Below are 16740 nucleotides of genomic sequence, written 5' to 3'. Positions count from 1 at the left end.
GTATACTGTATCCTGGAGGAAGTGATCTCATTAACATTTATTTCTTTTAATAACCAGGTTTTGGTAGCTATGACTACATCAGGAGTGTATGTGGCAAGGTAGGCACGTGTGTCATGGATGTTTAGGTTCATATTTAGTAAGGTGAGTTTGGCTTCTATTTTTTGTTGACAGGTATTAGATGACAGGTTTACTTTAGGGTTGGAAGTGATGGATTTATGAAAAGTGGGACCTGGATTGGGGCTAATATCTCCACTCATTTTTGAATTGATAGTTTACAGAGGGAAGAGTGTGACCAGTTATATTTTGATCTTGGTTTTGTATTTGATCATAAATTTGGATACTTAGTTTTGAGATATTTATAAATAAATAAAATGAATTTGGATACTTAGTTTTGAGATATTTATAAATAAATCAGATGTGGTTTAATTGTAGAGATAGGGTGTTATGGAGAAACACAGCCTGGGTAGATGTTGATATTCTTTGCAAAGATTAGTTGAAGTCCTAAGTATTTGAAGGAGGTGGATTTGATAATTGGTGATGAAGGTTAGAAGAGCGAGGAGGAATAGTAAAATAATCTGAGTTAGAGGCATTTTACTTAACTTGGGTTTTATGTTAGCTGTAAATTAGGATTAGAAAATGTTAGGAGGATACTTGGTTGGTTGTGCAGATTTAATGTGATGGTAACGGCGGCAAGGAGTAGGACAGTTTGAGACAGTTTTGGGAGGTAAACCAGAGTGGGTGTTATGGTTAACTATCGTAATTCAGAAAAGTACTCGGTCAAGTAGCATAACACTGAAAGTATAGTTTCAAAGTGCCATAAAACTGAAACCTACCATCCTGAAGCTTCAGTATCAATGTCCGGATGGCAAATGCAGTTCAATGGACACATTTTCAAAACAGCAAATACTGAACACTCTGCTTTAACGTGGTTCAAGATTGAGACATAAAAATGTTTTGATTTTTGCCATTGTGTGTCAATGTCATGAAGAATGGACCAAGTGTGTTTCCAAATTGTGATAGTAAACCGGTGTTATTATTGGCAGCAATTCTACTGATTGTTTTTCTACAAGAGGGAACTAAAAGAATCACAGACCTAAAGCAGATGCCCTATGCTGACCATCTAAAAAAACTCCACCTATACTCTGTCGCATATCATCTACTCAGAGGCGATCTCTGCTTAACATACAAGGCCATGTCAAACCCAGAGCTGTTTGACATGCTACACTTAAAGAAGTTCCAATCCCTCAGAGACACACACTCCAGGGATCTAAAATGTTGTCATCAAAATGACAAAACATGCTGGAGGGATAGGTTCCTGACCCAGAGACTCCCCAGACTCTGGAATAGACAGCCCATACATGTCAAGCAGAGCACCTCTTTGGCCCTCTTCAAAAGGAACCTTGATGATTGGATGGAAGATAGGAAATTCACACCGGGATCACGTCAGTCACCCTGCTAGATAAGGGTCCAGGGAAGTATATACTGTGTGAAGAAATAGCCAGGGAATAGTTATGGCTAGGCTTGTATAGGCCCTAGGGTCGATAGCCTAGTACCAACCTATGGACCTATGGTATTGATTCGAGGAATATGTGGGTGGTGCTATGGAAGTATAAATGCACAGTAATGGGGTGGGTGAGTACTAGGGGTAAGAAAGGGGGTTAGGACACACCACCTCGCCTCCCTCAACTGGATCACCTACGCGGTAGTGCTGCTGCTCCAATCACCCCTTGTACTACACCCCTGAAGGTCCTGCTCTACCTCCTGAATTTTGCAGACCACCTCCTGCAAAAGCTCAGCCACCTCAACTGGACTTATTCTGCTTACTAACCTGGGCTCTCCTTTGAAAAGGAACAATCAGAGTGGAATCCCTAAAGAATCTTTCAGTGAATTACTCCACCCCTGTAGGTCCTGCTCTACCTCATGAATTTTACAGACCACCTCCTGCAAAAGCTCAGCCACCTCAACTGGACTTATTCTGCTTACTAACCTGGGCTCTCCTTTGAAAAGGAACAATCAGAGTGGAATCCCTAAAGAATCTTTCAGTGAATTACTCCACCCCTGAAGGTCCTGCTCTACCTCCTGAATTTTACAGACCACCTCCTGCAAAAGCTCAGCCACCTCAACTGGACTTATTCTGCTTACTAACCTGGGCTCTCCTTTGAAAAGGAACAATCAGAGTGGAATCCCTAAAGAATCTTTCAGTGAATTACTCCACCCCTGAAGGTCCTGCTCTACCTCCTGAATTTTACAGACCACCTCCTGCAAAAGCTCAGCCACCTCAACTGGACTTATTCTGCTTACTAACCTGGACTCTCCTTTGAAAAGGAACAATTAGAGTGGAATCCCTAAAGAATCTTTCAGTGAATGTATGTAGCCTTATACCTATCTAAGCCTTATTAGCTAGCCAGTCCCTCTGCGAACGTGACACAGCAGCCTACCGCAGACCGAAAAACTCTTCCCTCTCAGTAATAACTACTGATCTCTGGCACCCTGTCCCTCTTCTGTACCCCTCTGAAAACTTACCTTTCAGACCCTTTTGTTTTTCTCTCTACCTAAGCCTTTGTCCATTTGCTCTACTCTTTACTCCCTATCTTTTTCTGCCTGCCTTTTTTCTCCTTCTCCACTAGGTGGCAGCACTATTCCATGCTTGCCTGCTCCTACTCCATTCTAATCTTTACTCCCATTTCTCCTCTAAGCCCCTCAAAAGCCAAACCTCCCCTTATCTCACTCCACTTTCCCCACATTTATATTTTCTCTTTCCCCGAGCTGCTCAGACCCCCACTTACCTCCATCCAGTCTTTCTGTACTTCTACCAACTTACCTCAGCTTCAACCTGCAGTAGCTGATAATTTTTCAGCTAGACTCTTCTGCCCTGTTGCTCTATCTCGCTCCAATTCACCCTGCGGGCTCACTTCGCTCCCCTACCCTGCCCCCAATTTCCACCAGCCCCCAGTGCTCCTACATTTATTTGCCACCATAGTCCCTCCCACTTACATCACCCAATCCCCTCACAAGATCACTCCACTCACTTTTCCCCAAAACTACCTCCCCCACCACCAACCTTATCCTTTAAACTATCCTCCTTCCCACCCACCTGCCTTACCTAACTTCATCTAACCTACAAATTTCTATTTCACCTTCAGTCAAACTCTCATTCTATGATGCCTTCCATTCCTACTACTATCCCTTCCCCTGCTCTACTACTCCTACTCCTCCTCCTTCTTCCTCTATACCATTCCACCTCTTATACCAACTTTCACCTAAACCCTGCATATCTACCTCCACCACCACGCCCTACAAATCATTACCACAATATCTCTGCCTTTTTAACTCCATTCCACTCCTCCTTTCTATTAAAATTAAAACTCTTCCTCATCCCTAATAAATACTACAAACCTAAACCCTCCCCCTTACATCCTTTCCCTAACAAACTAAAACCCAACAAACTTACTCACCTTCTCTCTTTCCTCAGTCTAGCAGGCGATATTCATCCTAACCCTGGACCTAACATGCCTCAAAAAAATAACCATAACTTCAACAACAAACCAAAATGTAAAGACCTCAAATTTCTCACCATCAACACCCAAAGCTTAACCAATAAAATCATCCTCTTTCATGCTTGGCTAAACCATAATTCACCTGATATTGTAGCTATCTCTGAAACTTGGTTAAAACCACACATAACTGACACTGAATTCCTCCCCCCCGGTTTTCAATCCTTCCGATCTGACCGCACAAACAAAAGAGGTGGTGGTGTAGCTCTAATCTACGCTAATCACTTATCCATCACTCCCTTCCCAGATCCTATCCCTTCCTTTCATAATACTGAACTAGTAATCAGCATTTTAAAACTAAATGACCATAAAAATATCTGCATTATCTCCCTTTACATTCCACCTGGCAACAACACCAATACCCTGGAAGACATCCTCTCCTGGTCCTCCTCAAATATTAAACATGAAACTTACATTATGGGAGACGTAAATCTTAACTGGCAAAAAATCAGTGACCAAAATCCCACCTTATCTATCAATCTTTTCAATTTCACACAACTTATTAACTCTACTACTAGGCCCAACAAAACCAACCTCACAGGCTCCATCCTAGACTGGATCCTGGTGTCTCATCCAAACAAAACCACAACATCTGGTGCCATTCCAGACCCTCTAGGAGACCACCTCCCTGCCTTCACCCATAGAACAACACCCTCTTCCTCCTTCTCCCATAAACTCTTACACACTCGCAACTTAACCCCTCCACCTTCTCTGATTCCCTCAAAATCACTTAACTGGAACCCACTAAAAACCTTACCCCTAGACAAAGCCGCTTATTTCTTCAACTCTAAATTCCTTACTGTCCTAAACTCCTTAGCTCCAATCCGTACTAAAAGAGTCAAAGCCAAGACTGCCCCTTGGCTTACTAAAGAAACCAAGAAAATTATGCGACAAAGAGATAAATCCTGGAAAAACTATCTCCATCATAAACAACCTGAACACTTACTTAAATACAGTTACGAAACCTAGCCAAAAAACATGTCATAAGAGATAAAAAGTCTCACTACAACCATTTACAAATAAATCATGCAAAAACTCCCAAACAATTCTGGAACTCTATTAACTCTCTTCTAAAGCCTGGTACAACAAAGAACCCTTGCCCTAATACCAGCAAATCTGACCAAGAAATTGCCAATCTATTCAACTCTTTCTTTACCTCTTCTATTGCTGAACTAACCAAAACCTTCCCCAACAAAATCCCCCCACACCCTCTTCCCAAGTCTCCACATCCTCTCCCTCCTCTTCCCCTATCTTTGAACTCAAACCTGTAACCACCCACTTTAAAAAAAATACTTCTCTCAAATCTCAAACCTTGCACCAATGCACCTGACAACATCCCCTCCTCCTTCCTAAAAATTGCCTCGGATGGTATTGCTCTCCCTATTAGCATCCTGATAAATATATCTCTTCTTGAGTCTTATGTACCCAAACTATGGCGCTCTGCTTTCATTCTCCCACTCCACAAAGGTGGCAAGAATTGTAATTTCTCCAACTTCCGCCTCATAGCCATCCTCTCTCCTATCTCAAAAATTCTTGAAAAATGCATCCACCTGCAGCTCATGCCATTCCTAACCGAACATCAGCTACTCTCTCCCACCCAACACGGTTTCCGCTCTGGGTATAACACTAACACAGCCCATCTCTCCTTCTTACACTCTGTCAACTCAGCTTGAGACTCTGGTAACTTAGTTTCATCTTTTCTCTTAGATCTATCTAAAACTTTTAATACCATCTCCCACTCCCATCTACTAAACCATCTATCTAACTTTAACATCTCCCCAGAAACTATATCCTGGTTTTCTAGCTATCTTTCTGACAGGTCCCAAGCACTGAAATGGGGCCAAGCCACCTCCACCTTCCTTCCTACACCCGCAGTAGTTCCCCAAGGCTCTATACTTGGCCCTCTCCTATTTAACATCTTTGTAAATGATTTCCACAAAGCTATTCCCAATACCAATATTGTCCAATACGCAGATGGCTCTACTTTGATCTGCTCTGCTTCCAGCTTTAGAGAACTCCAATCTCTAACTCAAACCGCTTTCACAACCACGGAAAAATGGATGCACGAAAATCACCTCTCACTTAACGCTAACAAAACTAAGATTCTTCTTTTCACAAACTCAAAATCCAACACCACCGAAAAAAATTCATTTAAAATTTCTTGCCTTAACAACTCCAACATTAACACCGTTCCCTCCGCTAAACTCCTAGGTGTCACAATCAATGAACACTTAAAATTCAATACCCATATCCAACTTAACATAAAAAAAACCATATAAAACTCGGCCTGCTATACAGAAATAATCAATTCCTCTCCCCCTCTACTCAACATACCTTAGCCACTACATATCTCCTCCCATCTCTTCTATATGGTGCCCCTCTGCTTACAAATCTATCTTCTACCCTAACCTCCAAACTGGAAGTATGCTACAATAAAATTTCAAAATTTGCCTCCAAGGCAAACTCCCTCTCTCATCACTGCACATCACTACAAACTTTAAAGTGGCTTGAACTCCCAAATCAACTAGACTACCTCCAAATAGTCTCAGCCCACAAGTTAATCTTTCAACCCACCCTCTGCCTCGCACTATCCAATATTCTTCAGCCTTACTCCCCCCCAGACCCCTTAGATCTTCTAACCAAAACCTTATTTCCATCCACAAACCCAAACGCCCAGCAGGTCAACTTTTACTCTCCTTTTCCCTTGCTAAAAAATGGAATGCCCTTCCCTCTGTCCTGAGGACCTGTGACAACCTACACTCCTTCAAAACTCAACTCCTCTGCATACTCATGGAAAATGTAACTGCACACTTCACTCTATACCCCCCAAACTCCCCTCTTCCTTCTCTCCTGGCTAACCTTCATTACCTTCATATTTCTCTCTTGGTCACACTCTGCTAAGGCAACTACTGCTAACCCTATACAATGTTTCCTATCATCCTCCTAGACACTTTCCTTAACTTCAAATGTTACTGAATTACTGATTTGAAGGAATTTGCGGGAGGTAGTCTACGAACTTGAATGCTTACCTCCTACGATTTAAATAATTCAACCTTTTGTATCTAAATCATTTCTACTCTCTTTGAATTCTATTTGTACTTCTAAAAATGTGATCTAAAGATGTAAGTTGACACAATGTTCTTTTGTAGGTAATCATTTTTAGCTTTGAATCTTATTTGTATGTCTAATTATTATGTCTTGTAACATTGTATTGTGGAGCTTTTCTCCCCGGGCCTCCACTGAAAACGGGCTCTTTGGCCTAGTGGACCTTCCCGGTCACCAAACTGGAATAAATAAATAATAAATAAATAACATGAGCCTGCACGTTAGCAAGGGCGAACATAGAGGTTTGAAAACTTGGCAAGGAGAGAGAGGAAACATCCAGTGACTAAAACTTAAACAGCCACAAATCTACTGACAAGAGAGAAGTGAAAGGAACAATGCAGTTTAAAAGGCCTCTGTGCCAGTTGATGAAAGTCTTGATTCTGTTGCTCTGGGACACAGTTTTAGTAGGACTGGAATAATAACAATAATAACAACAATACCTTTTCTGACTAAAACTTAAACAGCCACAAATCTACTGACAAGAGAGAAGTGAAAGGAACAATGCAGTTTAAAAGGCCTCTGTGCCAGTTGATGAAAGTCTTGATTCTGTTGCTCTGGGACACAGTTTTAGTAGGACTGGAATAATAACAATAATAACAACAATACCTTTTCAGAATGGTTCAATGAGAACATCTGATTTACTGCTCAGTCTTTATACTGCTGCTCCTTCTGGCTTCTTTATGTTTAGGGCTATCGATTGTTTAGTCCAATATCAACTTGACCTGACTAATGGTGATATATAAAAGTAAAAAATTGCACTTGACTGTTTGAAAAACTGTGTAATGGTAAGGAGGTTTCTATGGACTTTGAAATGCAAAGTCCAAAGGCTACCCCCACCCTCACAAATCAGCAAAATAATGAGAATAATTAAGCCAGAATGCAGGACTGCAGGTCTGGAAAAATACTGGCTTGGGACTGAAAGTGGCTATACAAGCATCTGAGACAAAGGAGAAATAAACTTAAGGAAAGAAGACAGTGGACTGCTAAAAACAATCAAAGGATAAAGTACCAATGGGACTGCTGTGGTCTAAGAAAATGGAGCTATTATAGGGAACAAAGTTCTTTGTTTTAGGCTGCCATATTTATAAGTTACATAAAATACAGCCCTCACACTGATATTTAAACTGCAGATTTCACTGTTAAATACATATCGATTTGCTTTCAGGGACACTTCTACAGAAAAATAAAAACACACTAAAGAGACAGTAGAGTGCACTGAGTCAATGGTGACTGTGCACAAATACTTGCTCAGAACTGAAAGTGGCATAATAACTGTCTTGGCAAGGAGAAATACGAAAGGAAGGGAGACCACGGGTGACTTCCTTGAAGGCATGCAGTTCCACTGAAAAAAGACAGGAGGATATAAATAATGGGAGTAACAAGTCTAGAAGGAGTGAAGAAAATATAAGAGGAAGGAATAGTTTGAGTAAGAGCACTAAGAGTAAATGTCAGTGTCTGTCAGGAAGTAGGGAGTAAAAGCTGATCAGCAGGATGTCTGTGGAGGAGGCTACTTCTTACAAAGTAGGACACTGAAGCACTTGTCTTCGGACTAGTCGCTGTGCAGGCTAAATTACAAGCAGTAAAGACTAGATGTCCCAACACTTACTTAAAGCATAATGCCAGAGGTGGTACAAAGTTTGTCCTAAATAAATGGTGGGTGGATTGAGAGGACTCAGACTGCATTTTGGATGAGCCTGCTGTGGGTATGCTTTAGGGATGTTTCCAGTGAACTTAAAGCACAAGGGCAGAGGTGGTGCTTGTTCCTTGAAAGTCGTGATTTTTGTTCAGGCAAATCACTGGATAAAAAGTTGAGGAAAATACTCTAAAATGCATTTAAAAGCATATATAATCTCATGGATTCTGAGGAGCTAGCAGCCACTAGGCCCTAGCTTTAATCATGTATTTTTATACAGTTATTAAAGTGTAGTGTTGGCCAGTTAACATGTGACGAAATAATGAAAGTAAAAAAAGTGTAAATTTATTTTCTTACTTGTGATATTTCTTCAGGCAAATCACTGGCTTAAAAGGCTGATAAATTATCTAAAATAAATGCATCTCAGGGCATCTAGAAAAATGTGGCTTCAGAGGCCTAATGGCCCCCAGGCCCCCATCTGAAGTCAGGTATTTCCCACACAGTTACTACACGCAGTCTTAACCATTTAGGATGTGTTGAAATGATAAAAGAAAAAATAAAGTCAAAGAGAAAGACTGAATTTCTTTCTTTCATTATGACTTTTTTGTTTAGGTCACCACTGGGTGAAAAAAGTTGTTTAAAAAGCTCTAAAATTTACCTCAAGGCATCTATAACCCTACGGCTTCTGTGAGGCAAGCTATTCCAGGACCCCCAGCTTAAGTCAATCATTTCTTCCATAGTTACTACAATAATGTCTAGCCCAGTTATTGATATGTTGAAAGGCTATAGGAGAAAGCTGAAGAGTAAGAGAAAAAACCTGCAAAAAAGTAATTTAAATAATTTGAGGCACAATGCTGGGGGGGGAGTTTGATGCAATGGGGCAGTGAGCACCTAAGGTTGCTTCTGGACAGCAGGGGTTTAGACTTGGACATAGCACAGAAAAGGCCTTACTCATCTTCACAAACAAGCATTAAATGAAATCAGAGCAAAACAGTGGCCTTTTTATTGTTGTAATTTAACATTAGCACATTTACAGCCCCTGATGAGATGCAGTTACATTTAAATGCATACACACTTCTGTAAGTTCTGCACTCTTAACATCTCATCTTCCGTCATTACATTATGGTGTTATGGTGCTTTTCATTTTTATTTTCCAGGGTATGTACTTAAACAGTTCTCCTAGTTTTAATATTTTTCCAAATGCTTCTTTCTAGCATTGATTTTATGGTTTATTTTGCAAAAGTATGTATGTGCACAACTACCTATTAATAATAATAATAACAACAATACCTTTTCGGAATGGTTCAATGAGAACATCTGATTTACTGCTCAGTTTTTTCAAGACTGCTGCTCCTTCTGGCTTCTTTATGTTTAGGGCTATCGATTGTTTACCACGAGTTAACATAGCTGAAGCCATGACTGGCACAGTTCTATCCACAAGTACTACTTTTGCACCAAAATCTGCAAGAATCATTCCACAGTATGGAGCCGGAGCCAGACCAGCCAGTTCCAACACACGGATTCCAGATAATGCCATAGTGTCCCCCTGCAAAAAAATACATACAATTCAGAATCAAGCAAAAAGTCAGTCCAGATTATTCTAATATACAAGTACTATGGTACTCTTTTTACATGGCTAGGTTTGTTAAGGCCCTAGGGCCATTAGCCTAGTAACCCCCTATGAGCATATGTATATATATATATATATATATATATATATATATATATACACACACACACACACACACACATATATATATATATATATATATATATATATATACATACACATATACATTACTTATATAAATATATTTATATACTAACATACATATGTATTTTACACACATGTTTATATATATATATATATATATATATATATATATATATATATATATACACACACATATATAACTGTCTGCCAGCATGATGTCACATATTATGTCATCTAACATATCTACATATTTAACTGCCATAATGACAAATGCATGTTTGTCTTACTGCTGAAATTTAGCAACAAGTAGGGAGTGTACTCTTGCCAAATACATTTATAGCCACTGAAACTGAACATCTAAGTAATATTTCACAACTTGATGATTCTCTTATGTAAAACCACGGCCTACACAGAGATGAGCAGTCATTAAGTTGCATACAATTGTTTGTTGTAACAATTTTTACGTCATTAAGCTGGTGCAGAAAAAGCAGCAGTTATCATCTGAATGTCAGTGACAAGTAAATTCACTAGAAATTAAATACTATGGTTCTGTATTCACAGATGACCTTGTTATTGTGTAGATTGCTCATTATGGGAAATCTAGAACATTTTAAGAAGGCATTGGAATGGGTAGTTATAGGTCTGCTAGTCTCATTCCATCCCAGTAAAAGCCATGTCATATTTCTTGCAATTGAAAGCAACATGGAGTACACAGAGCAGAGCTCTTGCCTGTTCATGATTCAGTTATATGACTAGATCACAAACGGGGCAAATGTGAGGGATCCGTAAAAATGTGGTCTAGTGGGAGTTCATCATGACTTTTGTACTGTATCTAACAAGAGGCTGGAGGGGAAATCAAAGAAATTCAAAACAGTAACTAAGACAGAAATCTAGATGACTGGTGAGAGGCGAGACAAGTGGTCACAGATCAGAAATTAGATCATAACCAGTGAAGTGTTGCAGAGTTCTGTGCAGGCATGATGAATGTTCAGGATATTTGTGTCAGGTATAATATTAGGCTATGAGAGCAAGATTAATTTTTTCACTGATGACATCAAGGCTGGTGAAGTCATTATAGGTGGAAGATGCACTCTATGGGCAGCCATGGCTTACAATGGAGATGTATATATTTTAAGGATTTGTAAAACTTCCCACGACTAGATTAACTGTAATGATACTCTATACCAATGCAGGAGTGAGCACTTCCAGGATTGCCAAGTGTGTCCTTGCTAAAATATCAGCTCTACATCTTTTGCAGCTTTCAGGTGTTGCGTAAAGTAAGGTACAAGTAGTTAATGCAGTGTTACATTTTTTTTTTTTGTTCTTAATCCTCATTTTTTTTTCAACAGATTAATTTAATTTCAAATATATTTGATGGTCTTACAATGAAAATTATTAAGTAACCTCTCCTTGTTTTTTTTTCTATAAAGTGTGTGTGTGTGTGTGTGTGTGTGTGTGTGTGTGTGTGTGTGTGTGTGTGTGTGTGTGTGTGTGTGTGTATGTGTGTGTGTGTGTTTTGAGCATCTTTCTTCCAACCAAATGTAAGTCGTGTATAGGAATAAGTAACAAAGTTAGAGGGTAAACCTATTCCTGTTCAGTACTGTTGGCTTCTGAGTTTATAATTACTTTTTAGTTTTTCAAATGCAGAATGAGGCTAATTGGTTATGCCCAGTTCTTGGTCAATGAAGGTGGATAAATAAAACTGAATGTTTGCTGACATACTTCTGAATTAGAAAGGGTGAAAGATGTGTTTATGTGTTCCCTAAAACAGAGGCTAGCCCAGTGTATATGTGTGATTAAAAACAAGGGCGCCAACAGCCCCCTTGCCAAGTGCACTGACACTTGTAAAGACTGTGAAATTCAAATTCTATATCTTTCTATCTTGGAATCCATTAGAAAAAAAAATGAATAGAGAAAACAAATTTAAAATCAAAGAAAATGAATTCCATTAGCAATTTTACTTGAATGCTTACCAACACTCTAGCCTTAACATCATGGCACCCATCATCAAGGGAGTTCACAAGCTCAGGCTGCTGAAACATCATGACTTTTAAAGGCTTGGGTAAGGCTCACACTTAAGCAGATACTTTCTCATATCCTGATCTTAAGTGTGACCACGTCTACTAATTGAACCTTATTCCAGCTAATTGTATGGACACCAGATTAAAACAGATTGACTTATGGTCAAGAAGGCCATCACTACTTATTTTGCGGGGCACTTATTTTTTATCTTTACTGCAAGTTAGACTTCATTTCTGTGCTCCTTTACCTGTATACCAAAAGCCATGGACAAATTATGAGCACAGGTGGAGCTTCAGCTTTGCTCCACCTCAATCGCACTGGATATCCATGGAATGATCATTTATACCACAGGACCGGAAATGTCAATTACCAGCTGTTTTTTTTTTTTTTTTTACAATGGACACATTTAGAAACTTTAAAAGCAAAGGGGAACTGCCACTACCCCCTCGTCTACCCCTGGAAGTATTTGAGCATTTCTTCAAAAGCTGTGCTTCTGCACTTTCTCTGAAAGATCTGGAATTTGTTTTCAAACTAGATGCGCAAGCTCTGCACTTCTCCCTGCTACAAGATGATCACAACATCAACATAAAGAACAGCACTGTTATCCCTGCATTATCACAGTGAATTCCATCTACTGTATCCCTTGAATGTGCTCTCCTGCCAGTCAACCAAAAAATTTCTCATGCACAATGTTCTTTAACCATGGGTGCGCCCACCTTCACTAGTTAATGTTTTTATGGAATGGATCCCCTTAATTCTAAGCTTACTACTTTTCAATGATGGAGAAGAGAGCAGTACTTTACCCTGGTTTTCTTTTACATGGCTCTGCCTCAACCACTGAACTCAGGCTATTAGTTGCGATGCTCCTGTTCTTCACATACGGCCATTAAACCATTGTTATTATTATATAAATTTATTACATAAATCATCATTACCAGAATGATACAGCCTCATCACCAAAATAAACAAACAACTCAGTAGCTTAAAATCCACCAAAGCCAAGTTTGAGGCTAAAACAGCTAACCATACCAAAGACAATCACAAGACATTTTTTGATTATGTTCACAATCTCAAAAGTACAAAGCACATCTGCGTTGAGCTGATTGTGAATGACGTTTCCTACCCTGAGGCTGAAGTTATAGAGAACTTACTTGCCAATAAATTTAGCTCTAACTTTACCCCTCTCTCCCCTCCATTTTTCCCTCAAGACATACCTCAAACTGGCTTGGCTACAGTTATCACACAAGATACCAAATCCTAAAAGCCCTATCAAAGCATAAAAATTCTGCATTGATGGGTCCTGACAATATCACAGGATACACCTTAAATAGCATTGAGCATGATTTAGCTACTGCCCAAGAACACTGTTCAAGCTCAGCCTCTGTACAGGTTTTCTACCAAGTGAATGGAGAAAGGCTACAGTCATTCTAGTGCCTACAGAAAGACTTTCTACAGACCAGGCAATTACAGATCCATAAGTCTGACCAGCCTCATAAGCAAACCTATGGAAAGACTTATCATTGACCTAATCAATAAGGACACAGGGAAACTCCAATCACGGGAACCTCCAATCACTGAACTATTCCCATTTTGGATTCATCAAAGGGCAGATCACGCTTACTCAACCTGGTGGACATTTTTGAAAAGCTCAACAAGGAAATAGATGAAGAGAAAATGATATAAACCACATACCTCAACCTGGCCAAAGCTTTTGACACAATCCCCCACTAAGGCTTAGTAGAAAGACTAAATAAACTGGGAATAAACCTCTATGTCACCCACTGGGTTGCTAACTGGCTCACAGATTGGATGCAGGAAATCAAAACAGTTGAAGTTACCTCCACAAAGAGACCAGTCACCACTGGAGTCCCCAGGTTTCTCTGCTGGGACCTCTCACATTTGGCATCTGCTTCTTTGAGGTAAATCCTAAGTCTGCAGATGACTGCAAACTAAGAGTGGTCATTGAATCCCCAAATGACTCAGCCATCTTGTTGGAAGGATTGTCTCAAATAGTTCATGCCAATATTATGGATTGAAGACTAATGCCAAAAATCCATTGCTGTATCCTTTGGGAAGTCATCTACCCTGGGGAATTACCACACTGATAAATCACCCCTAGGAGATGACCTAGTTGTTTGGGATTTAGGAACATATGCGGGCAGTAACCTAACTTTCAACCAACATGTGTCCACAGCCATAAGAAAGTCCTTCTAAACTGCACAGCTTACAAAGAGAAGGCATTATGTCCTGATCTAGAGATGTCATTGCCCCCCTTTACTAAATCCTCATTAAGCCAGTCATTGAGTTTAAAGTCCCCTTTGGCATGCATCTGTCCGGACACATGCAACAACTGGCATACCCACACAGATATCTTACTAAAAGGATACAAGGCCTAGAAGAGAGACTTTGGAGTGATTATGTATCAGTTTTCTGTACTTTCTTGCTGTACTTTTCTGCCTAAACGCCGATTTTCCAGCGTTTATTGTGATTCAAAAGCTAGTTTTTTTTTTCACATATTGTACTTATTTGAATGCCTGCACTTTTAAAAAGTTGTTTTTGCTTAAATAATTTGTAACTGTTGTAGGCTACACACTAAAGTGCGATAGCCTTTTCTGGTCATTTGTAGTCGTTTAAAGCTGTTTTAAGTGTATTTATTTACTGTTTTTGGCTTATCTTTTCAAAAAAAAATCCTTGTTTCTCACCTTTCTAAGCTAGTATAGTCCAGTTTTCAGGCTAGTGCTGAATTCAGGGCTGTGTTACAAGTTTCTGAGTTGCCCATACCTTACTTGGATAAAAGGAAGTTTCTCTGTTCACCTGTGAGAGAGGGGAGCTTTGAGCAGCCTATCTGTCCCTGGAGGAGTGGTTCCAGCACAGACGTTAGTAGTTTATTGGCCATTTTGGGCTAATTTCTATCTCTTTCATTTCCCTGCTATAAAAACCGCGTTTGCACAGTTTTGTGCACCGGCAGTGCCTGTTAGCTAGGGTTAAATGATTTCCGGTTCCACTAAGTCCCCTCTTCAGTTTTCCCCTTGAAACTAGTCTAACTCTCAACAAGCATCCTACAGCCTAGCACTTGCTCAGACATAATAGCAAGCACTAATATACCCTGACACTTGATTGCCCAGCAGGGCAAGGCTCTTTATTTACCCCTCACCAACCAAGCGACAAAGCAGCTCACCCTACTATTCAGGCATGACCAAAGGGCAATTTCAGGTGTACTCTCCAGTCCAGAGGGTGAATCTGGGTATCCTGAGGCAATGTTACAACTACCTCATGTACACAGACAACCTCTCCTCCTACCACAAAAGACTAACATATGCGAGACATGCAATTATACAGCCAAACTAGAGGCTAAGCTGTCTCCACCCAAGACTGGAACAGACAGTCAAGAGGAGAAGGTTAACACTTGCACCACACCTCCAGCCACACACAGACCTAGTAAACCAGACCTACTAAACCAGCACTAGCAAAAAATACACATAAATACACAAAATCAGACTCGGAGGCTCTAAATAAAAACCTGCAAAAACATCAGAGACCTCCAAAGCAGGCACCCAAACAACTTGCACCTACCGTCACAAACCAGACAACACATAAAACACAAAATTAGTGTGCCACACAATCACAGCCCTTAAGGCGAAATAATACCTAACACACTAGTAATAGGTGACTCTATAGTCAGGCACACTGATGTCCCACTCACTAGGCTGGATAAGCAGAAGGTTACTGTTAGCTGCCTGTCGGGAGCCAGAATCCGGCACATAACACAAGCACTCAGGTCACTCCAGGACAAGTACGAATATAACTCTGTCATTGTTCATGTTGGTGTGAATGACCTGAGATGTACCTCCTTGGACTACATGAAAAGGGACATGGAAGAACACTCTGATCATGTAGCCCAGGCTGAATATGACCCTGTTGTAGTTGTGGTGTGATTTATATTATAGGGTGTAATTGTGACTGTTTTTTGGTATATTGGTCAAACCACGAGGAAGGTCAAGGTGCGCATTATGGAACAGCTTAGTGATGTGAAAAGGAAAAAAACTTGCGAGTCCAGTGGCCATGCACTTCCTGTCAAAACATAAAGGGTTGGAAGATAGTTTATTTTTAGCATTCTTGCATGCCCCACGTCTTTAGGTGGTAATTTTAAACATCAGTTGAATAAACTGGAAAGTCATATGATTATTAATTTTCATACATTATACCCCCCAGGGAATGAATTTGGAAAACAATCTTAACATTTGATACAGCTTAGTAATGCATTTGAATCATTGTTATCAAAAGTTAAAATATCAAGTTGAGAAATAAAGTTCTTATAATTAGGTTATGTATAATGCTTTAAGAATTCACATTTGGTATGTGTATTTATTATATTATATATATTGTATTTATGATATATTAAAAGTGAATGTATTTAAATGTGGAAATATTTGTTATGGATGTACACATTTTTATGGAGATATTTTTATGCATTTCTAGATATTAATTTGTATAAAAGGTATTATAGTCATATTTAAATATTATCATGAATTAATTTGTAGCTAATGGGGGTATTGTTTACAGGTTGAACAACATTGTCTTTCAGAGTGTTTGTAACTTTTCAAAGAAAACTGGTTGTATGGTGAAGTATTTATTTAATTATGTAATTAATGTAATTAAGATAGTTTAATTGATTTATTGTTGGTTTAAAATGGTATATAAAGGGATTTATT

General features: G+C 39.5%; 1 protein-coding gene across 1 annotated transcript in view; it reads right to left on the bottom strand.

Annotated features, from left to right (window-relative positions):
• The window catches only part of AMACR (alpha-methylacyl-CoA racemase), an 832230-nt gene that overhangs the window by 392221 nt on the left and 423269 nt on the right, over window positions 1-16740 (bottom strand). Inside the window, exon 2 of the mRNA XM_044070225.1 lies at window positions 9583-9838. Coding sequence (XP_043926160.1) covers window positions 9583-9829 — 247 coding nt within the window. The 5' untranslated portion in view covers window positions 9830-9838. The remainder of the gene's footprint in view (window positions 1-9582; window positions 9839-16740) is intronic.

This window comes from Protopterus annectens, chromosome 1.part0 (genome assembly GCF_019279795.1).
Source record: "Protopterus annectens isolate FY-2018-M chromosome 1.part0, PAN1.0, whole genome shotgun sequence".
In the NCBI taxonomy this organism is placed as follows: domain Eukaryota; kingdom Metazoa; phylum Chordata; order Ceratodontiformes; family Protopteridae; genus Protopterus; species Protopterus annectens.
The sequence above is the reverse complement of the archived record's forward strand: the minus strand, read 5'-3'. Positions and strand labels throughout refer to the sequence as shown.